At 33.2% G+C, this 26,559-nt stretch overlaps 1 protein-coding gene across 2 annotated transcripts; it reads left to right on the top strand.

The window, feature by feature from the left end:
• The first annotated feature begins 513 nt into the window (after window positions 1-513).
• LOC111001071 (monocarboxylate transporter 13) lies at window positions 514-26,064 on the top strand. 2 transcript variants are annotated; one of them, XM_022270777.2, is made up of 8 exons: window positions 514-702; window positions 7,965-8,160; window positions 11,777-11,893; window positions 15,865-16,008; window positions 17,574-17,700; window positions 18,182-18,361; window positions 18,532-18,658; window positions 24,672-26,064. In XM_022270777.2, the coding sequence occupies exons 2-8, from the start codon at window positions 8,046-8,048 to the stop codon at window positions 25,830-25,832; spliced, it is 1,971 nt and encodes a 656-aa protein (XP_022126469.2). In that variant the 5' UTR covers window positions 514-702; window positions 7,965-8,045; the 3' UTR covers window positions 25,833-26,064. The 2 variants fall into 2 exon arrangements, with proteins under 2 accessions (XP_022126469.2, XP_045488952.1); XM_045632996.1 differs by lacking the exon at window positions 24,672-26,064 and adding an exon at window positions 21,815-24,373 and having other exon boundaries at window positions 515-702.
• Window positions 26,065-26,559: the final 495 nt, after the last annotated feature.

Genomic DNA, 26,559 nt, shown 5'->3' with positions numbered 1-26,559 from the left:
AATGTCAGCACAACTGCGTCAACAATATCATCGTTGATCAATGTTCTATCAAAACTGAACAATTTACTACATTACAATCGACGCTTTGTCTCATTCGTCTTGCTTATAAACGTAACAATAAAGTATGAATTTTACAAAAATGGCAGGTACATATTGAACGTTCCTGAAATAGATATAATCTCTAAATATCAAAATCACTTGCCTCAATGGTAGTGGAAACGAGTGAACAGTAAACATTGCTTATTAAATATTAAAGTAAGTGCTTGGTAGATACATATGAACCCGGAACATTCTTGCAGAGTAAATCAGCACCGCAGTTCAGCAAAGAATTACTGTTAACAATAACATTACTTCGCCAGAGGAACAATTGTTAATTTTATTAAATGTATTGTATTTTTCTTGCAGAAAATTTTTTACATAGCTGAAGAATATTTTAATTAATAGTCTAAACAAAATTGGTAGTGGCAACATTTTCTTCTGACAAATGACAATCAAATATGAATTGTCAAATACATTCGTCGACGGTCGTACGTAGTATTTTCACGATTCATTGAAAATTTTCATTCATTGTTTTGCAATTTGCAATGTGATTCTATCCAATTATTATTTTTGTGAATTTTAATTTTTGTGTGAATGTCGCGTAGTTTCTGTGAAGTGATCTTATGACGTGATATTTATTTACTTATCGATTGTATTTAAATGGTAAGTTTGAAGAAGTCTCTAAATAATATTATAATTACAATATGTTTGTAGAGCGTGAAGACGATAAATGGAAATCTATGACTAATTTATAGGTTTATACTATATTAAATACGATATATACATAAAGTAAGATATAAAACACATATGATTATATAAAGTGTACCAGGAATAAAATATTTCAGTAGATTTTTGGAATAGTGCTGCACAAATATTTCTATTATTGAATAATAATAACACGAAACCGATGAAAAGATTATCTGGTAGTAACAAGAAATTATTAATAATAAACATGAGTGAGTTGTTTACAACAAAACATTGGTTACTTAGAAATGCAGCACAGTTTGGCTTACAACAAAGAAATATAGTTAATTAAGCTTAAACAGATAATGGTAAAAATTTTCCATAAATAAAACTCCTTAGTTCTTAAAGTATTAACTTAAGAATAAGTTTATTTTATAATATGAGCTGTTTTAAAGATACAAAAAAATCTATATTAGGTGGGGCTTGTAACTTTTAATTGACTGTACCATTGTACAAAGCTACACAAAGATTTCATTAATAATAAAAAGTAACAAAGCCAATAAGAACAATGTTAGGAGTTGCCTGTCACTGCTACACTATGTTACTAGCAGTAGTTTTATGCCAGTAATGCAAATCTTAAAGTTTTCAGACACTGAAAATGAAAAGATTATTCTCAATAGAACACTAACAGATGTAATTATTAAGTGGCCTCGTTATTGAATACAATAACTCACCTACTTAGCTTATTAACAGAATACAATTTAATTGGATCATTTATTTAATGATCACAGTTATCAGTGCTGTTGGTAATTTGTTGATTTTAATATATCTATCTCTATATACACAGATTAGTTTGTTAGTTTTAGTTACTGAGCAAATTTAAGTTTGGTACTAAAGAATAAATAGTTATTAAGTATATATAGTTATTTTATGAAAACAAGCTACAGTATTGTCTTTTAATAACATAACTTTTACATATTTAAAGAAAATACTTTTTTTACTGATTGAAACTATGTATTATTATAAACTGTAAAAACATCAGAAAAAATTAAAAAAATGTAAAATAATTAAAGGTTTATACATGAAGAAAAAAGAGTGTTTTTTATAATAAGCTATGTTAAATCTAAACAGATAAATTATTAATAGTTATATGTTATCACAAACTTAACATTCACAAGAATACTGGCCATGGACTTGACATGACATGACATAGCATTGCGGTAAATTTAGCAGCCTAATTTTGGATACATACGGTTAACTGTCCTTTAAAAAAGACCTTGCTGCAAAAGAAGCAACCCATTCGATTTAGGGTTCTTCAAGAAAAGAGCGTACAAATTCTTAAAAGGCCGGCAACGCACTCGCGAGCCTTCTAGCATCGAGAGTGTCCATGGACGGCGGTATCACTTAACATCAGGTGAGCCTCCTGCCCGTTTGCCCCCTGTTCTATAAAAAAAAAATAGAAAATAAGATAATTTTTAATTAAGTAAGTAATTATCTGTTTAATTTATAGAGATATATACATTATACATGGAATAAATATTTATTAATTTTAAAGTTGGTGACCAGCCTTCTGTGTTGGAGTTAAGTAATATAAGTCACGTGCTACTTCTTTATAATCGTAATATCTCATTTATTAAAAACGAATTTTTGTATTCTGAAATTTCCATGAGAGTTTTCTTAAATGATAAATGGTTTTCTTTGGAACATTGCCAATTTACGATGTTTTGCATTGTGTAATGAAATTCACATCGTAGTATTTTCCGAAGCGTTTTTGTGTCCTCCTTTAAAAAGTGATTCATAACGATATAATTCTTTGGACAGTATCAGCCTAGCGGTATTTTCCTTCGCCATTCGGGCAAGATAAATTAGTATGATTCGTTCAGCCGGGACTCGAAAGTTCCACACGATTGAAAGTTACGTGACATTTGAAAATAAACCGTTGCAACCTTCGGGAAACGTCGAATTGGTGAACTAGAGATTTCGCGTCGCCGTCCTTTCCCAAAAATGATTAAAAGCTTCAACATCCTATATGTATATGAATCAATATGAAACCGAATGTATTATAGAGAAAAAAATGTGTATTTGGTATGAATAAACATATTCTGAACTGTTTTCAAAAATTATTTCTCCATGACAATGCTTCATTATCGCTGAGGGGTCGGTCAAGTATCATGTAAGCAGATCCACTGCAATTTATCCCCCCTCCCCCCTTCCTTTTGTCAGCACAAGTAAGCAAAACTCTCAAAAATAATACATAAAGGTAAATTTTTTATAGGTATGCTTGAAAATGCATTTCTTTTTCAAGCATAGACAACGTGTCTTCTGTTGACGTAATCGTCCTATAAGAAAATTAAAGAGATACATACCATACTCCATTTCACACACTATTTCATACTTAGTTTCCATAGTTTTAATGCATTATTAACTTCGAAATGAATACATATATGTATTTTTCAAATGTCCCTATTATTCTTTAAGACAATACAATCTATGGCTATTTGGGAGTAAGTGTTATTGAGAATCTGTGTCATAATCATTTTTAAATCTAATAGACAAGTAGGTGATCAGCCTTCTGTGCCTGACACATGTCGTCGACTTTTTGGGTGTAAGACATGTCGGTTTCCACACGATGTTTTCCTTCTCCGTTCGAGCAAATATTAACTGCGCACATAAAAAGAAACTCCATTGGTGCACAGCCAGGGATCGAACCTACGACCAACACTGCTCTATTTTATATACATATAAAGCAATATTACATATTATACTAGCGACCCGCCCCGGCTTCGCACGGGTGCGATGCTGATACTAAATACACTACAGAAAATCTGTGAACGTTGTATATAAAAATGTGGGTTATCCATAAGAGATAGACATATACCATCACGGACTTTTCTGTAGACATTTTAAATATGTACAATACTTAGTGCATTATTTTCATAAAACTCGTAGGGTTCAGCCTGCGTTTGCAATGTAAGCGGAAAAAATGTAATTATTTACGACATCACATTAGAAACCTCAAAAATAACAGTACTTCTCCACTATTTAATGGATTTTATTATACATATAAACCTTCCTCTTGAATCACGCTATCTATTAAAAAAACCGCATTAAAATCCGTTGCGTAGTTTCAAAGATTTAAGCACACAAAGGGACATAGGGACAGAGAAAGCGACTTTGTTTTATAATATGAAGTGATATATAAAGATATATCTACAGATATATAGCTTAACGATATTTCATGATGAGTAACGAGGGCAATATTATTTGCTTTAATAAGATGTTCTCCCGTTCATTGATATTAATGACGCACTGTTGTTATTCAACTTATGTAGGGCGTTGTGTACAAAGACTTTAAGTATTTATATTTTTTATTAGGAAATTTTAATATATTTTATTTACTTTTATTATTGCTTAATTTATATTTAAAATATACTAAAATAGTGTATCTATTTGACATCAATGCATTTTAATGAACTTGGGAACCCTTTTAAGTAGAAAAATACCTATGTCAGGGTTCCCAGCTCATCCATAACTTAATTGTAAATTTCATAAAAACTATACTTTATATATAGTCTATAGTAATTCTAGACAATTTGCCAAATAAATTACAGTACCGGTCATCGAATTATATGTCGAAGCATTTTTTTATCTTACACATGTCGCAGCTAAACTAGTTGAGTTTAATTAACAGCCAAAACTATTAACTAAACAGCGCCGTTTAACTAGCGGTCTGAAAGATGAGTCAAAGTCAAAAATCATTTAGGTAACACTTATGAACGTCAAAAACTCGACTCGGTACTGCAAAATAAAATAAATCAGCGGCGTCACATTTTTTTATGTCTGGGACTCAGATTTCTGTATCTGTTTCATGATCCATTATCAATATAACAATAAAGATGATTTTTTTTTGATTGACGAAATGTTTACAGTCTGAGATCGGGCTTCAGGATTAGTGCTTTCATTGGTTTTTTGATAAAAAAACAGTTTCTTATGAAGATATATTTTGCTGTGCATAGGCAACCGAGTTTTCTTTTAATCCTTATGTAAATTGCCGTGATGAAGACGATATATCCTTTAAAAACAAGTCAATGAAAAATTTCCCAAAATTTAAAATTTTGTTAGGCAACTTGGTAGATATATCTAATTATAAATGTACATAACAATTTGATTGATCTCGTACTATTTGGTAATAGAACGTCGTGCTAAGGCCGAAAAAATGCGTCCTGGGCACGAAGTTGCTTCAGCGGGGAAACAGGGGTTCATGCGTCTAAAAGAAGGGATGCTGACGTATCCCTGCAAGCATTGTACCCCCCCCCCCCCTTCATTAAACAGGGTGGCCGATGTGAATGGCCCTTGCTGAGCCAAGGTCCATTCGACATCATCCATGGCCGCAGAGGACCGCGAGTTTTAAGGGTTGATCGCGTGGCGGACAAGACTAAGCTGTTACCGCGTCCTGCCTCGGGCGATTGTTGGTGGCGCCGTGGGGTTTTAGTGGGTATGCACAGTGGCGATTCCCACATAACCCTTCACCACCAGGCTACCGTGCCGCGGGAGGGTATGCGTAACATATTTCCCCACGAAAAAAAAAACCGAAAAAATTCGGCTAAAAACACCTTTAATGCTGTTTAACATACTTACATACTAAACATAAAGTAAATGTAGCTAAAGTAATACAATATTTATTGTACTTATTATATATCGACAAACGATTATTTATTTACAACTTGTCCTTCGATAAGACGTGTAATTTTTTTACCTCTCTCTCATTCACATTAGACTTTATTTTATTTATTTATATTTTACTACCATAATGTACATAAAAACAAAAAGTAAGTAGGTTACATTAATTTTATTATAAGACCACGGGTGGCCTTATCATGACAGGCAACCCTAATATGGAACAATAAAAAAAAAGAAACTCCTAAAGGAGGGTAAAGTACAAGTGCTTATTAAAAGCCTTTTTTATATCGTGTCCTATCTTATCTGGCTGCTTTTCTTTCGTTTACCACTTCGTGGATCATATGACCCATTCCATCTCCACTTTAGTATTTTGTATGTGCTGTACTATTTTAGTATAATTACAATAGTCAAATATAGTATTAGATGTTTTTAAGACAATTTTAAAAATATATGACGGCGACCTATTGTATTGAACAGTTTAAAAAAAGTTTAAAAAAACGGTTTTAAATTCAATTGAAATTTTAATTAATTTAAAACTAACATTAATTAGTTTCGCATGTAAAGTATTAAGTGTTTTAATTAATTATAAATGTAAATTGATCACTTTTAATGTGATATTATTATGTTATCCTGAACCTGTTAATAATAAAAACTATGTTACTAAGTTATGGAACCTTGTTTTTTTTTGTTGAGTGAATGAAGTATTTATTTATTATAATTAAATAAAACTAACCGTTTGGAATGTTCAACTCTTCCTATTATTAATGTTGAGAAAATTAACACTAATCTTTGATAAGTGTGTTTAAAATAGATCATGCGTTGATAAGAGTGTAATGACCTTGTTTTATGATTAAAGGATTGTACTGTTGATATGTGGAACAATAAAATTCTGGGTTATCCAAACTTGTGAACGATTTTGTAGCGTGTAACTTTTGTACTACTTTATACAAATGGCAAATGTACGCCCAAACCCAATAACCTATCTCAATCCATATTTGACCACCTGAGATTGAGTTCATAATCCAAATATTGATCAAAGTGTGCCAATACCCAATCGACGGATTGTTATAGTCATCTGTCGATACAAGCTATCCATAGTATGTATGTAGACCTTTGTATGAAAATGACAGTTCAACTGTACCAATATCCTATCTTAAGATTTTAACTTACACCACTTTTTATAATAATTAAAAAGGTATTTGTTATGTTTTAAAAATAGACATGTAATTTTAATATTATTTGTACGGTTTTATTGACTTTATTTGGTTAATATTGATTACGAAATATGAGTGTAAAGAGATTGTATTCTATCCGTTGCCAAAAATCTATAATTGTCTTCGTACGGTTTGGTTATTGGGATGCAGATAGGAGATCGATCGACTGTCACGGTCTGATCTCAGATTGTTTTAAATCTAAGATTGTGGATTAATTGTTGGGTTCGGGCGGTAGTCTGCTCTCGAAGATTACATGTTTTTTTAATGGAACAGGAGGCAAACGGGCAGCAGGCTCACCTGATGCTAAGTGACACCGCTGCCCATGGACAGTCAATGCCACAGGACTCGCGAGTGCGTTGCCGGCATTTAAGAATTGTTATGCTTTTTTCTTGAATGAAGCTGAGTCGAATTGGTTCGGAAATACTTCAGTGGGCAGCTGGTTCCACAAAGTGGTGGTGCGTGGCAAAAACTGCCTAGAAAAACGCTCAGTTGTAGAACGGCGGATGTCGAGCTTAGGCCATTCGTACTTTCTTTCTTTTTTCTTTCTTTCATACTCGTGGAATTTATTGAATTTCTTTTAGTTAATTGCTATGAACCGCAACTTGCTGAGAACCTACGTCTGGCTATACTCTCGGAGTGTAACTCAGACGATTCAGAAATCGCCACCCTTATAAAACTAGATAGAACTAGATATCCGGAGTACAAAATATACAGACTTTTTTTTTATAATAATAGGTGACCTTGGTATATTAGTGTTTAACTGATTAGATTTCGCCTTGACAGTTTATTGCACTTTATCGCAATAAAATGTCGAGTACGACATCAGTTTTTATATTTAATAAGTTATGCTGTGATTAGCATTGCCTATTAGTTATACATATATTACTAGCGGAACCTACAGATGTCGTCCTGCATGACATTTCAAGTGATTATGATATTGAAGAAAGTATAAAAGTACCAACTGCAGCCCCACCTGCCATGCTGATTTGTGAATCCATCCAGAGTTCCACCCAAACAAACAAAAAAACTCATTCAAATTGGTCTAGCCGTTTAAGAGCAGTTCAAATGCACACATATAGTAGTGGATGCCTGGAAGAAATCGCTCGAAAGCGATGAAGCCGCCAGTTGTCCTCCTTTTCATTTATGTTCAATTTTTATATTGTAATGTAACGAAGTTTTAATAAATAAATAGCAGAATTATACATATAATATGTAAGCTATCCTATCTATTAAGTTAGATCACACTGCACACGGTGTGCAAATTAGATTGAAATTGGTTAAGTAGTTTTCCTAAACTACTCTACTACTACTAACTACTATAATATATGGATAATATTATTTTTGCAGACCCAAACCAGCCAACTAGAAGACTGACTATGCAACTAAGCCACATTCCACAAAAAAGCATGCGCACGAACAAGTGACAATATGGCAGCACCAGCGATACGGCAAGAGGAGGTGAGCGATGAGGCGCAGGAGAAGTTGTTGGTTACACCTGCCATCCAGGATGAAGGTCTACTATCTGTCAAGTCTTCAAAGAAAGGTGGGTGTCACTTCAAAATAATTCTAAGAAACAATTGTCTATGTCACATGTCACTGTCTTTTTCATATTTATGAATAAATTACTAAAACTATTTTTTATTGTATTCAGATACTCTTTAAATTATCTTCTAAATATATGATTGCTTAAATTAAAATATATAGTCTATACTTTACAATAACTGTGAAATTTTTAAAACTACCCTCAATTTTAATTTAACTTTGATAAATTCATGAATGTTGGTAATAAGTGTCAGTGAAGTTAGTTTGTGCCATTTAATTGTAATATTTATTGAAATCAGGTTATTAAATATGAGTGATAAGACAAAATACCAAAAATTAATAAATAAATCAAATAAACTTGGTAAGTTTTGGCTTAGGGATATAATTAAGTGATATTTAACTTTGGAATATACTTAGCATGAGGTTAGCTGATTCTCGTAAAAAGATTTAACATTGCCCTGTCATGACGATGATAGCCTTGGCTTATATAAATATTATATTATTTATTGTTTCATTTTATTTATTTTACGTATACATAAAATTCTCGTGTCACAATGTTTTTTGCCCCATACTCCTCCGATATGACTCGACCGATTCTTGTGATTTTTTTATTTAGTAGGTCTGAGAATCGGCTATCTATTTTTCAAACCCCTATGTAATAAGGGTGGTCCACTTCTAAACTTTTATTTTTTAGACAAAATTTATTGGTTTTATTTTCTTATTAAATAGCATACAACCCTTAATTTTCATCCCTCTACGACAAACCGTATACGTGGTAATAGCCGGGTTAGCTAGTAATATATAATGTAATAACGACGCTCTGAGTACATGCGAAGCAGATATATTTAATGACAGTTTCCATGTATTCAGTCGCAAGATGCTGCAGCCTAAAATATTATTATAGATTTTTTTAATCTAGTTTGTTTTTTACGTTTAATTTATTTTCTTTTTTCATTGTAATGTTCTCCCATAAATGTTGTGCACGCTTGTTATTGATGCACATGTATCTTGTTTTTGTATATCAAGTGTTTTCTGTAAATGTTTGTATGTGTTTCGTTAGTGTGCCTTTTGAAATAAATAAATAATACAATCATAATATGTTACATTAGAAAACCGGTGTTGTTTGTATAATTGTAACTATAGCAGTCTTTTTTATGAGACAAATGCATATTGAAGTAGCTTTTTAATTTAATTTTTTTGTTGTTTAACGTTAGGCTATGTAATGACTAATCTGACTAACTGATGGTGGTCAGTAGGAGTAGCAAATACCTCAACGTTCTCTCGCCATATACAATTGAAATTAAAAAAAATTGTTTATTCATTTTAAGTACATATACATTACAATGTGTAAGATTTGGGAACCCTTTTAAGTGAAAAATACCTGTGTCAGGCTCCCAGCTCTTCCATTACAACAATTATAAATTCCTTTTTAATTACATATATATATAATTTAAAGACATATTTTATTTTATTTATTACATATTTAATTATAACTGCTATCACTAAGCTTGGTTGTTTAGGTGCAAATGTGTGAGTGAATGAGTCAGTGAGTGAATGAATAAAGTGTGTAATTATATACTAGGTCTCAGAAGCAGTAACACTGCATATGGTGTGTTCATAAGCCAGACCTTAAAAGTAAGGAAAGTAAGTGGCTGAGATGATAAAGCTCTTCCGATGGGAATCTGTATGGGTGGAACAGATTCACTTTTAAAAGAGCTTTACCCCGTTCCAATTCCAAAATTTTTGTTATATTGGCCGCTCCCCATATTATTATTATTTTTTGTCATCTCGGAAAAAGTCCTAAAAGTTATTTGATTTGACTGATTCAGTTATGGTTTAGTATAGAAAGTTTTAAGTTTCCGTTCCTATATGTAATGGGCAAATTTATAAGCATAGTTGCCAATGCCAATAATAATATTAATATTCTATGACCCGGTCAACTTCATATCACCTACAAATATTTGTGTTAAGGTTGTTAAATTTTTTTAAAGCAAATCAAACAGATCGAATCTTGTGTAGTACTAAATTTTTTATAGACATGATATAAATTTCTGATTCTATAAAAATATGGCTTTCTCGAGTTTTGGAGAAACACGATACGTATACATATGTATATGTAAGTAAAGAAGACTCTAAAAGTAATCAGCTGTTGTCGTGACCACCATTTTGGTTTACATTATTATTAATCAACATGCCGGCTTACGGTCAGATAGATAGTTAAATGTTTCGACGCTGCTTTATTTCAATCAAAACGCTAGCGACTTAATTGAATATCAATATTTTATTAACTGTCTAGAGATTCAATTAACTCTCTGATTTAACTACTTTACTGCGACTTAATATTTACTATCTAACGCCTACCTTACTAACAAATATTAAATAAAAATATTTTATATCACATCAAATCAAAATCAAATCGCGAAAAAAAAGAGTGGCGGAAAGTTTCTTGCCAGTTTTTCTTGCCTGCTCTACGCCCTTGACTTGTGAACTGGTAGTAAATGTAAATTTATAATTAATTTTACTTATTTTTGACGTTCATAAGTGAATATGAATATTTTGAGTTTGAGTTTATAAATAATGCAATTTATGTGAATGCAGCCAGTGTGCAACATATATCCGTCTCACTACCAATATTCAGGGTGCGCAAGACACAATGGCGCTTCTCTGAAATTTCTACGCGCTTAGAGGAATTGAATAGTTGATTTTGATATACGGATGTCGCGCTAAATCTTGTCTTCTGACCTGGCCTCGTTAACACGCGTAAAATGTTGACCTGCCAAATCTCGACTCTGAATCTAAGCCATAGAGTCTATCAACCTAGCAGCAAAACAACATTTGAATTGTTTAATAATAACTAGGATATTTGAATTACATTTGTATAAAATGTTTTCGTTCGCTATGGTTCGGTGTTAACGACCGATTTGGCACTATACTATAACTTTTAATTCGATTCCAGATTTTCAGTGTTGCCACGTTATGAAAAGTACTAAATAGTGACGTTGCGAAATTATCCGATACGGAAATGGAATATTTCCGGATTGATTCCTCTGGTTTATAGTAGTATATCTAAACTACTTATTTAATAGAAACTAAGTATATCAGGAAATTAAAAATCTCTGAAAGGATAATTTAGTTAAGGATCATTACTTTTTCAGTAACAGTGAAAGCTTTTCGTTGACGTTTTTTTCTTGGGGACAAGAAAAAAAGTCTTTTGTGATATTTTTGGCTGAGGATCCATTTTGATGGAAAACCAAAGAAAATAGATTCACTGAAATTTCCCAAAATGCTAAAAAAACTATACTATAATTAAAAAAGTATTAAATTTTTATAAAATAAAGTAGCGATTACTTATAAATAAACAATTATGTATTTTTATATATATTATATTGGTATGACAGTCCGGGGTCTGTTAGCTTCTCGACATCGCTGCCACAGGAACATTTATGAGGCAAATATATGCCAATAGAGACAACATAATGAGAATATTCTTCCAACTCCAATCAAAATAAAGTTTTTGTGAGAAAAAAAAACTCCGAACTTAGTTTTTACGAGGAATTTTCTATTTATATCAATGTGCTTAGCAACGATCTTTTTTTAATTTACCTATTATGTTACAGTAAAACTACCCGAAGATGAAGAGGGAAAAGTCGGACGTTTTACGATCGGGCCGGCTCCCGAACGGGATTGGGAGATGGTGCCACCAGACGGCAGATGGGGATGGTTCGTGCTAGTAGGTGAGTGACTTTTTGGGGTCAAATTACCCGATTTTAAAAGCGTACTATTTTTTCTCTTGTATATTTGTTCCTTTACGTTCTTGAGAAATTCTAGTTATTAATAAAATATAGTAATTATTTAACCAATATATATATATAACCAATAACCAATCCTTGGTTTGATTCTTGGAAGAAATAATTTATGTCTATATATGAACTTGTGAAGCGTTGATATTATGGGACAAGATATACAAAATTGTTCCGTGTGCCTCGTACAAAGTCGAAATACCTGCGTTATTTAAGAGTTTAATCGAACTATGACATCCATTATTAGGATATTGATCTTTTCCACCTCAAAAAGAAAGATGTCAAGAAGTACTTGAAAAAGCGGGAAGACTCTGATTTTGTTTAAGTAGTAGTTTTAAATTCTAAGTATTATTTGTTGTTTTTAAATGTTAAATTTCAGTTTACTTTAGTTTTTTTTAAATATATCTTTGTCTATTAATGCACTTGCTTGGTTTCTGTTTTATATATATATATAATGTTTATCTATGTAATCTGTTTTGGCTTTCTGTATTGTCTTAGTGTTTTGTCTTATAATATGTATAAGTCTAAGCTGTTAGGTTACTTATAATTAAATAAATATATTTCGTAATTAAAAAAACAAATATACTAAATATATAGCCAGAGATGGACTACATAATATGTACAAATGGGTTCAATCGCTCGCCATATCTACTCGTCGAGCGAGTTTGCTTATCTTGCCGAAGCCGCGTACAAATTATTTAAAGAAGTCTATTAGGTACTAGTGACTCGCCCCAGCTTCGCACGGGTGCAATGCTGATGAAAAGCAGGTTTTTATTATGTATTGTTATTTCCGTCGCTGGAAAGCTCCGATAATATACGCGTTCGATCAGCCTGCGTTTAAAATGTAAGCGGATAAAAATGTAATTATTCACGACATCACATTAGAAACCTCAAAAATAACAGTACTTCTCCACTATTTAATGGTTGTTATTATACATATAAACCTTCCTCTTGAATCACTCTATCTATTAAAAAAACCGCATCAAAATCCGTTGCGTAATTTCAAAGATTTAAGCGTACAAAGGGACAGAGAAAGCGACTTTGTTTTATACTATGTAGTGATGACTGATGAGGGTGTGCAATTATTTAATCGTTTCGTTCACTCACTTGTCTGACGGAACTTGACTTGATTGAATATCGATATTTAATTAAATGTCTAGAGATTCAATTAACTCTCTGATTTAACTACTTTACTGCGACTTATATAAGTTTTAATCGTTTAGAAATAAAAATACCGTAACCATGGTAACGGCTTGTTTTATAGTAAGGTCAATGACGCTATAACTTGTTCGGAATGACGAATAATCTTAGCGTTTTGTGATAATTATTCTAATGGTGACTCATTTTATCAGTAATAGGGGCAAGGTAATACTGTCTTACACTTGTTCATGAGGACATTTCTATAACATTCTAGAAATATATCGTTGCAAGAGGAGTAATCTCTACTGATACTATTTTGAAAATCCTTTTTCAGTAGAAATATGGTTGTGACAAAATTAATCCAACGCTAGTCCCTGTAAATTAATCAAATACATTTTATAAATTTGACGAATATTTAAATGATTTTAATCCTTGGGATTGATTTGCTCCAGTTCAAACAATTTGTATGACTCAAAACTACTCAACAAAAGTTATCCTCTCAAGTCCTCTCTTAATAATCACTAGATTATTAAGTCAATTAAAAATCTAGTGATTATTAAGAGAGGTGGAACGATTCTTGCCAGTTCTTCTTGCTACTATGCCCTTGACTTGCGAACTGGTAGTAAATGTAATTTTGATTAAAAAGAATGTATTTTTTTTGTGACGCTTTAGGTATACTTATATGAATAGTTATTTTGTCTTTGACTTTGACTTTAGAGAGCCCCACAATTACTCCGTGGTATATTAAGTATGCGTTAATGTATGTATATGTGAATGTTTCGTATATAATACGTAATACACTCTGTTTTTGAGATATGGCTGAGAGCTGTAATAAGCGTGCGCTATGTATTATCAGTGTCATAAGTTATTCGAGTCAAGGCAAATCATTTATTTCAATTAGGCCTATTAAAGAGGCAGTTTTAAAATTCAAAACAAGTTAAAAATGTGAATTAAAATTACTCTAGATTGTCCCTACCATAGATAGCTAATATTCAATTTTTTTTAGATTAAGGTATATATAAATATTTTTTTAATAACTTCTAGTTATGCACTTCTTGCACTCATTATTTTTACTTTTTTTTCTTTTCTTACTAGGGTTGCCTGGTAGATCGCTTGTTAGCGATAAGTTGCAATTTTCTCTTGTGATTGAAACTCCATACTTACTCTTAATTGATTTGATAATTATATCTAATCACCAAGTACATAGAACTAAATAAAAATAAAACAGGTGCAGAATGTTATAAAAAATAATGCAGCAGAAAACTGAATTATTATGTAGATACATTTTATACAATACAATTATTACTGTATACTTTTACCGACTTTTTACTTATTTATCGATTGAACAGATGGAATGAATTCGTTAATGTAGAAGTAATCATTCTTATAGAAATTAAAAGTTTGATAGTGAATCGATCATGGCGACGTCCTGTTTGATCTGTTTTTAGATTTTAATTGCCCATATCCTTTGAACTGTCGATACACGTCAACATCCGTTGTGGAAGACTTAAAATATTTTCCATACTTCTATCTGTAATTATTTGTTACTTATGGATTTGAAAATAAAAGTGTCACGGCAATTCGTATACGCTTATACAGGTATGGGCAACGTTTGACATGCTGAGAGTCAAACTTTAGTGTGTGTTTAAATAAATTTTATTTTTTTAATTATAAGTTAAATAAAATAAATAAACTTATAATTAAATAAATAAAATTAAAATAAATAAAACTGCAAATACGTTCGCGGGCCGCGTTTAGAAGTACTTAGTGGATTTTAAGGAAGTGATAATATTTTGCGATAGATGCTTTACATGAAATAAAATGACAATGTTAGTATATAACAAAATAACATTTGAAAAATGTACATTATAATTAAGTAGTTACAAACTACGAAAGTTAAATACACCGAATTCAATGAGACACTTGAATTTCAATATGGGAAACTAATAAAAGAAAATAACGGAAGATAAACGAAAAAAAAAGAGTGTGTGACGCGTTAGAAGTTAGACTTCTTTGGCGTATGGAACAAAATAACTAAAATGCAGTAGTGATTAACTATAAATATTAAAATTAATCAAAAAGATTTTATTTAAATAAATAATTTATTCACATTGTTTAGTAGTACTGGTGCGAAACACGTGTTCTAAATATAAAAATACGGAAGCATATAACTTGAACATATAAATTTCCATGCCACCTAGACTTAACTTTACGATGTCGAATTTAAGTGTTGGTGTGCGCATCGTAAAAATTCACTCTCATCATTTTTTCCATCGCGCCAAAAGAAGTTTAACTTCAATCAACGACGATAAACGAAAATAAAGGAACAGTCCGAGTTGATGAACTGAATCAACTTACTTTTTTTTTATTTTAATATTCAAACAATTACATTACACACAAAAGTTAAAACGGAATACACATTGAAACAGAAACATAAAGCACTGTTGTTAGATTGATTGAATGATAGGTTATAATATTTAATATGAAGGAACAAACAAAGCGATTATTCGTAAAAGATACCTGAGTTTTTTAGATATTTTTTAAAGAAATTTTTTAGGCACATTAAATATATCGATTAGCTGGTAATTTATCTTGTAATCTGTAAGTATACGATACATAACCGAGTTTCATAAATAGTTGGTCTTAGATCGAGGAATTTGGATCATTGAGTTTGCCTTGTATTGTGTGATGAAGGGGTCTTAAATAGCAAAACTTGACAGGACAACCACAAAAGCTTATTTGAAATGTAACTCATTAAATTCCAGGTGCGACGCTGGTGAATATCCTCATCCCGGGAACGATTAAGTCATTCGGAGTGCTTCTAGTTGAGTTCAACGACGTGTTCCATTCGAGTGCCTCTGCTACATCAGGGATAGTAGCTTTATGCTACTTCTTGTACAGTAGTCTGGGTAAGTCGTAAAGTGATTTTGTTTAAAGATTTAAGGCCTGTTTCACAATGTATGGATGAAGTGCCAAATAGCTATGCAACACATAAATTATTCGAAAGATAAAAGTTCCGAATAAGATACTTGGCATTTCATGACAAATAGCGCTGACAGTCGTGAAACGCAAAAATACTGTTTATCCTACAAATAAGTAACAAATAGCTTATTTGGAACTTATCCGGACATTGTGAAACAGGCCCTTAGACTGATATTTATATTGCGTTTGTTAAGGCAGTTTTTGCCTTGCACCACCAATATGCGGAACCAGCTGCCCACTGAAATATTTCCGAATCAATTCGACTTAGGCTCCTTCAAGAAAAGAGCGGACCATTTCTTGAAAGGCCGGCAACGCACTTGCGAGCCTTCTGGCAATGTGAGTGTCCATGGGCGGCGGTATCATTTAACAGCAAGTGACCACCTTCTGCCCGTTTACCTCCTATGACGTAAAAAATGGGAATTTAGTTGTAGAATGCTCTTTTGTATAAATTACGAATTACGATTGGTTTAGATATGAAAACTTTACTTTAGTTCGCCTTTGTTGGTTCTTTTCCATACGTATGTGAACTTTCCTTACATAAAGTTGTCTATTTATGTCCCATACAGCACTCTTTTAAATGGCAATAAATTTAAAAAGATGTGACTTAGACGTTTTGTATTAATTTTCCGGGGTCATCCAGGACTTGCCTTATTCGTGTGTACTTGCCTTATTCGTGTATACTCGCCTTATTCGTGTGGCCGCGCTCTCACAGTAGACACTAAGCCTTTTAGACCCAAAAATCTCTTACCCCGATGGAACCGTCTTTCCTCTTTCGGAATCCACGGGAATTGCCTTTCGCGAACTAGCGAGCTGTGGAATCGGCTTCCAGTGGAAGTTTTCCCTGGGAGAGGAAAGAATTAAAACAACATACTTTTACCTACCTCCTGCCCGTTTGCCCCCTGTTCTATAAAAAAATATGGGTGTTCTAGCCTCGATAGTTAGTATAAAAGTACTTGGAGAAGCGAAAAGACTCTGATTTTTTTAAGTAGTAGTTTTTTTAAGAGTAGTTTTAAATTCTTAGTATTATTTGTTGCTTTTAAATGTCAAATTTCAGTTTTTTAATTTTATTCTTTTGTTTTTTTTTTAAATGTATCTTTGTCTTTTAATGCGCTTGCTTGTTTTCTGTTTTTTATACATAATTTGTTAATCTATGTAATCTGTTTTGGCTTTCTGTATTTTAGTATTTTGTATAATAATATGTATTAAGTAAGCTGTTAGATTACTTATGATTAAATAAATAAATATTTATTTATTTATTTACTTAACAGTAATTACTAATACGATAGAATTCCAAAATCCCACACCAACTATTCTAGATAAAAACATTAAAAAATTAAACTTATATTCCTAAATCTATCTATCCATAACTAACAATATAGCTAGCAACTCTTGTGAACTCAGTCAGTGTACAAACAAATAGGTCCAATATATATAGTATAGCTATAGTACTCATTGTTATTACACTTAATATGTTTATTATCTAAAATTTCAGGACCATTATCGTCAGTTTTGTCTGTAAAATGGTCGTATCGGACAGTTACTTTAATTGGAGGCAGTTTTGCAGCCTTCGGAATGATATTCAGCAGTATGGCGTATTCAGTAGGTTATTTGTATATTAGGTGAGTTAATTTTATATATTTTGCAGCTACAATGGCTTATGTCAAAATGTACACTGAATGTTTGGGGTAGGGGCCGTAGAATTACTGTAATTTCCACAACTGAGCGTTTTTCAAGGCAGTTTTTGCCGCGCACCACCGCTTTGTGGAACCAGCTGCCGACTGAAGTATTTCCGAACCAATTCGACTTAGGGTCCTTCAAGAAAAGAGCGTACCGATTCTTAAAAGGCCGGCAACGCACTCGCGAGCCCTCTGGCATCGAGAGTGTCCATAGGCGGCGGTATCACTTAACATCAGTTGAGCCTCCAGCCCGTTTGCCCCCTGTTCTATAAAAAAAAAATAACTAAAACCTACAAAATTAATCTCACCGATTAGCAATTCAAAAGAATATGAAATACAAGAATTTCCATTGATTGAGCAGGATTTGGTTATGAAATGTCACCATACATACATTTTTTTTTCAAAAAAAATTTTTTTTTTTTAGTTTTGGCGCCATGGTGGGTACAGGAGCGGGGCTGGCCTTCCCCCCCACAGTGTACATTGTGACGTCGTATTTCGTTCGTCTCCGCGGATTAGCCAACGGAATTTGTATGTCTGGTTCTGCGTTTGGCAGTATCATACTGCCACCAGCATTGAGATACTTATTGGAGACCTATGGATATCAGTGAGTATTTTATTGTTGGAGTTATACAAACTAACATTAATTAAGTTATATATACATATTTAGTTAATAATAAAGCGCAAAACAACTTTTGGCAACAAAAAAAATTTAAAAAAAAATTTTTTTTTTTCGGAAGTGTTATATATAATTACGCTATTTGTCGTATATTTTAGGGGTACAGTGCTGATTCTTGGTGGTATTATGCTAAATGTGTGGGCTGCTGCGTTACTCTTTCAACCGGTGGAAGAGCACATGGTGAAGAAATTCAAGGAACCCGAAGAGGATGAAGAAGGGCCGCAGGTAAGAAACAAATGTGTCATTGTAATTAATAATTTTTTACCAATTATTTCCTTAAAACACTTGTTTATTAAAACCGTCATAGCCTTTTTTTAATGGAGTCTGGCTGTTGGCCTCAAGGGCCTTTCTGGCCTTACCTCAGCCGGAATGATGGCCGTCGCGAGGTGGTCATTTTTTTTTACGAAATTATTTTTTTTTATCGGCAAAAATGTATTTACTGAACGATGCTATAAATAGTTAGCGATATCTTCCAGTATTTTTAACGAAATTATTTTTTTTTTTCGGAAAAAATGTATTTTGCTAAAAGATTCGGGCATGCTAGTTAGCGACATCGTCCAATATTTTTTAACGAAATTAATTTTTTTGAAATCAAATATCATTTTTCATGTAGGTAAACAAGTACACTTATGAACGTCAAAAAATTTAATTAATTGTTAATTTAGATTTACTACTAGTTCGCAAGTTTGGGGCGTAGAGCGGGCAAGAATTTTTATCGGCAAAATACATGCTACGGGCAGTGACAGTAAAGCAAAAATACTGTAGTACAATATATTATATTAATAACAGTTGTACAATAATTAATACTATTTATAATTTTAACTATTCGTTCATAAGTAGGTACTATTCGTAAGATTGTTTGTTTTAAATCGACTAATGGTATGCAAATAAAAACATATTCACACGATCTAATTTTTTTAATACCTTCTAAAGTTTGCCTGAACGTAATTTGGCAAGAGAGTTCTTGCCAAGTTGCGATTGGTTATAAAAAGGTGTTTTGAAAATGAAACGAACATAAGGAATGGTGATTTCTTCTCATAAAGTAAGATATTTCATTTTTTTTCATGTCAAATTGTCGAAACGGTGTTTTTGACAATTTACATTTTTACGCTAATATTGCTTCTTTGTGTTTGTGTGGGTGGCAGTCTAAAACTTGTCAAACTGTGTCTGTTTGTCACCGCAAAATCATTTAGCAGCTAATCACCGAAATACTAATTAAAATACTAATTAAAATACTAATTAAAATTCTGCTTCTTTAATCTATGTCAGTAAATGTGTAGTCTGTATGCACGAAAAAATTGTCTTTGATTTACAATCACAGGACATTTATTTAATTCGACATTTTGAAAGCATTACCCACAATTTTGTTACATTATCATCACTAATATATGGTCCATTTCTGGTAAACCTCTTCCATCTTCCGGTACGCCCTGAACTAGGAGCCAACCTCCTTCCAGGCCACCTAGTCGATTAGCGCGGTAATTTATTCTGCCGAGGTCTCCATTCAAGGAGCCTGTTGGGCCATCGAACATCCGAACCAATTCGACTTAGGGTCCTTCAAGAAAAGAGCGTACCAATTCTTAAAAGGCCGGCAACGCACTCGCGAGTCCTCTGGCATTAAGAGTGTCCATGGGCGGCGGTATCACTAAACATCAGGTGAGCCTCCTGCCCGTTTGCCCCCTGTTCTATAAAAAAAATCCATACGGGCTTTGTACCATGCCCAAAGTTGCGGCAGCCTGGTCGACCAGTCTTTTCAAGGTATATTATCATTGGCCTAAAATAAATTGTATTCTTTTATATTTCTATTAATAATGGAGTCTCTATTGACTATGAAATGTTTGTTAATCTATAGTTTCCAATCGAACACAGGGTATACTAATTAGAGTTTGACGTTAGTGTGACATATTAAAAATGTGCTCAGAAAAAAAATGCATAACAAAAGGTGTTCTAAAAATTTTATAAAAATCACTCTTTTGTTTCATATGTAGTTTTATAATATTTTTAGTAAAGATGTGGTTATACATAAGCTGTATATAAACAAAGACATTGACAGCTGACATTAACTCCATTTCTCTGACGTATTATCATAATAAATAAATAAAATTACAGTAAATTTTAGTACAGTACTCTTATATCGAAAACACGGATATCCGTGTTATATATATAACACAAATATATTGCGGGGATTTCACACGGAATATTTCTGTGTCATAATCATCACAAAACTTATGTATGCAATTAAATGCATATATTTTTTTTCAATTATACTACTCGTTAGCAAGAACAGTTCAACTTAAATCTTTTGAACATAACGCGCTATATGGGCTCATACAAAGGCGTCATGCGAGAATAATCCTATAACGCGGATTCAATCTACCGTGTGTGCGCGCTGTCAAATGTCATATTACGTTGACCAATCACAAACGATTCGTCCGTTTCCTTCTCACGACAATGCCTTCAAAATGTCAATTTAATATATAATAATAATCTAAATGATAACCTCATTATCTAATTTTTTTTTAAATAGTTTCTTACTAACACTTTAATTTTGAGACTGTCATTCATACATTCAGTATCACAGCTTTGCACGACACTAACGCAAATGGGTTCCAATATTTAACTACAAACGAACGGTTTAAATATAGGAACCGGCCATTAATAATCACTTTCCCTAACGTGTGAAGTTTCATTTTCAAAGGGCATTTTTTACGCTTAGTTATAATGTTGGTTTAGAAAGTGATTATGAGCGGATAGCGCCGGCTTTAGATTTAACATGTTTGGGTGTGGCAATGTAACCATATAAGTTTGTAGTTTTAGGTGTGTTATGGGGGTGTAACTTGGGGCTCTATAAAAACGTTTCTAACTTAGTGCTGGACTGGATATAAGCAAACGCTGATTCCCATGTCCATCAATTATTAGATTTATTGTATTAGAATTTTCTTTAAAAACTAGGTACTTTAATGTTATTTTTATTAAAATAGTTGTCTGAAGTCAGAAGTCTTTGAAGTTCAGAAACATTGTGACGGATGATTTAAGATTCTTAGAGTCGAGATTTAGACCTAACTTATAATATATTATTCGTTATTAAGTCATTAAAACTAGATAATATGCAATTTTGGTAAAACGTCTTAAATCTGTGTCACTAATTTTGAGTGTCAATGAATGACTTTGACATTTTATTAAGATTACTTATCACGGCCGCTTCCAGAGATTTTGACATACCAAAACAAGCAAACAGGCCCCTATATATAGAGCTGTTTTTTTATTTGACACATTTGACAGCACTCTGACAGAATTAGAATATGGATCAGGATGGAATAGATTAATATCTAATAGAGCATAAAACAATACTACAGATTCTAGCGGTTTTTTTCTTTGCAGGACGACATATTAATCGAAGAAGAAGAACCAATTGAGACGTTCAATCTGCGCACAGAAAAACAAAATGGCGAACCCGACTTAAGCAAGGACACCTCTGAGAGAACCCTTTCACAAGTCCAAATACACACGCCACGCACAAACTCCACACAAAATCTGCGTTCCAACGCTTCCAAACGAAAACTTTCGTACACTCGTCCCATTCCAAAACCCACCAGTTCTGCTTCCATGGCCCTAGATGGCGTACCCGATAGCAGGAAACTCGGCTCCACTGAGACCTTCAGCAGACGGCTTAGCACCACCAAAAGGAACATGTCCACCACCAGTTTCGCATACGTCTCCACACCCTTCCACGGTTCCACCTTGTCAGCTTTCGATCAGCCCAACGAATTCGCCTCACAATTTTCCCTCAAATCCATAACAGATAGCGTGGCAGATGTGGCGTACTGCTGCTTCTGCTGCAAGCAGAAGAAACGGAAGGAGCCAAATAAATTTTTTGACATTTCCCTTCTAAGTGATCCGACGTATTTAGTTATTTTGATTTCTAGCAGCACAGTCGCCATTTCCGTCACGAATTTTATCATCCTCCTACCCTCATACGCGCAAAACATCGGTTTCGATAAGTCGCAGGGCGCGTTGTTGCTCAGTACGGTGTCGGCGCTCGACTTGATCGGACGTATCGGCGGCTCCGCGTTGTGCGACCTCAATATTATACCGAAAACCGTGTATTTTGTTGGCGGTCTATTTTTTTCCGGTATTATATTAACGATTATACCGTTTTTACATTCCTATACAACGCTGAGTATTTTCTGCGCACTATTCGGTTTGACTTCGGGTGTGAATAATGGAGTTACGACTTTGGTAATGGCCGAGATTTTGGGGGTGGATCGGCTAATGTCGACTTACGGTATTAGTTTGTTCGTCAACGGTCTACTGCAGCTGATAGGTCCGCCGGTCTGTGGTCTATGGTTCGAGCACGATAAAAACTTTGTCAATATGTTCGTTACCTTTGGGTTTATTTTCATAGCGGGGTCGTCTCTATGGTTGTTTATGCCAATAATTAATAGACGTAAAAAGAAAATGGAGGGCCAACACGTATAGCGTACAAATTAGTTTTAAGGTCTTTTTATATTATTAGCTCTATGAAAATTTACGCGCAAATTTATTTAGCACAATTTTGAATTATATCTATTAAGATATGTACGAATTTATAAAATTTATTCAATGTATTCGTTTACATCGAGGCTTGAATTACTTTTTGCCAAAAAATACTTTTATAGCGGATCACGTGACATCCGCAAAATGAAATGGGAACCGCCAAGCGTGGAATTAGGGGTCGACGCTTGGCGCGAACTATGACTCGTATGTCAAAACCTTGGATTTGACAATCGGAAGTCATACTTAGCGCTAAGTATCGACTCCGAATATCAACATGTGAGTTACCTTTGTGTATCCTAAGGTAGTGATGTGGAACTTTATTTAATCAAACGAATTTTTAACAAGTATTTTAAATATAGTTACCTTTTCTAGTTTTAAAGCGAGTTACTTTATATAAAAACTCAATTATTTTTATAAGATAGAACCTTTAAACTTATACGGGACACGCAAAACAGACAATTGCAAGTAGATATTTCGTTAAAATGATAAAATCCTTATAAATTTTTAATTCAAGTATCAAAATTCATCAGTCCTTATAAGTTTCAATATTTTATCATAATTAAATCTCTGACTAGATCAAAAATTCTTTTTTACAGTATAAACCCGTGAATCATGAAATTATTTCACCAATATTTTACAAAAATCTTACGTCAAGTGTCAAAAGTTAGTTAAACTTAACACATCTAATGCTGTCTTGACGCAAGCAAATTTAAATAATTTCTTTTACACAGATAAAGGCGAATTAACGTTTTGACGTTTCGAGTGCCAATTCCGGTTACACGAAGCTGTCTTTATCTATTATCGCCCGAACCCAATAATCGACAATTGAAAACAATCTGAGATCAGACCATGACAGTCGATCAATTTCCTATCTGCATCCCAATAACCAAACCCTACGAAGATAATTTTGGCGACGGATATAATGCAACCTCTTCGTTCTTTACTTTCATATTTGATAATAATCAATATAAACCAAAAAAAGTAAATAAAACCGTACAAATAATATTAAAATAAACATGTCTATGTTTAAAATATATCTAATAGCTTTTTAATTTAAAAAAAACTGGTGTAAGTTTAAATCATGCGATAGGATATTGGCACAGTTGAATTTTCACTTTCATACAAATTTCTATCCACATACACCGACCTACCATGGATAGCTTATATCGACAGATGGCTATTAATTCGTCGATTGGTTTTTGGGACACTTTTATTAATATTTGGATTAAGTCTATTTCAGATGGTCAAAATTGGATTGAGATCGGTTATTGGGTTTGGCCGCATTCCTATTAGTATTTTTTACGAGAGATGTGAGTAAGCAATGTATACATACTTGTTACAGCACTATGTATGTTACTAATTAAGTGATTTGTATTGTTATGTAAATAAATATTTTGATATTTTCAATGTGTTTTTATTTACAAGAATAACGCTCGTGGGATTAAAACGATATTCCTAAAACATTTATTTTTGGAGGTAGGTTAGTGTCGCCCATGGACACTAACGTTGGCAGAAGGCTCGCAAGTATGTAGCTGGCCTATAAAATGTTTAAATACATATGTTACATTAAATTCCTTATAGAACACATACAATGTTTATACTTTAACTTACTCTATCACAGTTAGTTAGTTCAAAATAGATTTCCGTACTGGACTATGAAATGTAAGACGGCTATTAAAATTAAATAATGAATATTTTTCAGTTGGAAACTTTCATGGAAGAAGACCCTAGTGATTTGAATCTCTCAAACCCAAAGCTGGTCTTCACTTCCGAGGAAGATCGAGAAAAGCAGCCGAACGGATCCCCGCTTACACACAAGCCAAAATCCAATACACACTTAGACGAGAGAAATGATGTCGTCAGGTCTGTAAGCTCCGCACAAGTCAACGAAAGGATTCGTAAAGTATCAACTTCCAAGGGCCTACAGCATATATCCAGCAAGGTTTCCAATCTTCCAAGCAATCCATCCTTTCTGGAATCTGTGCCCGAGGGAAGAGCCAGCCGCGTCAATTCTCAAGAGGGTTTCGGAAAGAAATTGTTGTCGAAAACTCCGAAACGCAGCCCTTCCACATCAAGTTTCCAGTATATGTCCACGCCATTCCATGGTTCCACTTTATCCGCGTTTGAGAAACCAAGCGAATTCGCCTCACAGTTTAGCCTAAAATCCGTCACAGATAGCTTAGCCCCCATCACATACTGTTGCGGCTGCAGAAAACGTAAAGACGACGGTACGAAGAAAGAGCCAAGCAAATATTTCGATTTGAATTTATTAAAAGATCCAATTTATTTAGTAATATTAGTATCAAACTGTACAAACGCAATATCATACACGAATTTCCTCATTTTAGTTCCGTCTTACGCGCAAGAATGCGGTTTTGACAAGACTTTAGGCGCGTATTTGTTATCTATAATATCGTTGCTCGATTTGGTTGGCAGAATTGGCGGATCCGCGCTGTCAGATGTGGTGTCAACACCGAAACGTTATTTTTTTATAACCGGTCTATTACTCTCTGGCATAAGTTTGTCTATGATCCCGTTAGTTTCTAGTTATTCGGCCATCAGCGCGTTCTGTTCTGTTTTTGGGCTTGCATCGGGGATAAATACTGGTATCACCGCTTTAGTTATGACGGAGATGTTGGGTACAGAAAGATTGATGTCTTCTTATGGTATAAGTTTGTTTGTAAATGGTATATTGCAGCTCATCGGTCCGCCTATTTGTGGAATATGGTTTGAACGTACACAATCCTACAAGTCGTTATTTGTTACACTCGGATTTATATTAAGTTTTGGCGCGTCGCTGTGGATTTTTGTACCGTTCATACAAAGACGTAGGAAAAGGTTGGAAAACGCCGAAAAGGCGTAATATAGCGGGGAAAATGGGTTTTAGTCTTAAAAGTCTTTTTTAGGTGTAAAGAATCATTGTGATATTTCAACTTTGAATGCATTCGTTTTACACTCAGTATTCAATTAAAAACTTAATGTTAATGTGATATACCTTTCCCTCGAATAATAATAATAACTCGCACAGAGGATGTACAGCCAATTTATGTTGGTATGGCGCCATGTTTTATAAAGCTACCAAGTTAAAAAGCCAATATCCCGTTCAGATACTTTTGTAATTGGTGACATTCCTAAATTACTATGAGTAATTGTTACGAGAATTTGGGAGATAATATGATTTGTCACAATTATATAGAATAAGTATTTTATTTCTAAATTAATATTTACATTTCACTTCCTAATAGATGGCGCTAATTTAAAATATTATTCTGACATTGTAAACTGTCAATTTGTATTAAAACTGCCTTAATAGATTAACTTTAACCAGATAATATAATTAAACGTATTCCATGTCATTTTTTAATTTATTTGAACCAAAAACATAGAGATGTTTTTGCATAAACACTAGACAGAAATATTTTATTCATTGCTTATAATTAAATCATCACAATTCGGGATGAAAAACAATTCTTGTAAAGTATCGTTATTAATGTTCCTGAAGTGTTGCCAAGTTTTTATTAAACTAATTAAGTTACATCATCATAAGTTTACATCACATGGCGAAAATCAACAAACAATCAAGACAGTTT

Source organism: Pieris rapae, chromosome 22 (assembly GCF_905147795.1).
Source record: "Pieris rapae chromosome 22, ilPieRapa1.1, whole genome shotgun sequence".
In the NCBI taxonomy this organism is placed as follows: domain Eukaryota; kingdom Metazoa; phylum Arthropoda; class Insecta; order Lepidoptera; family Pieridae; genus Pieris; species Pieris rapae.
This window is presented reverse-complemented; position numbering and strand designations above follow the sequence as displayed.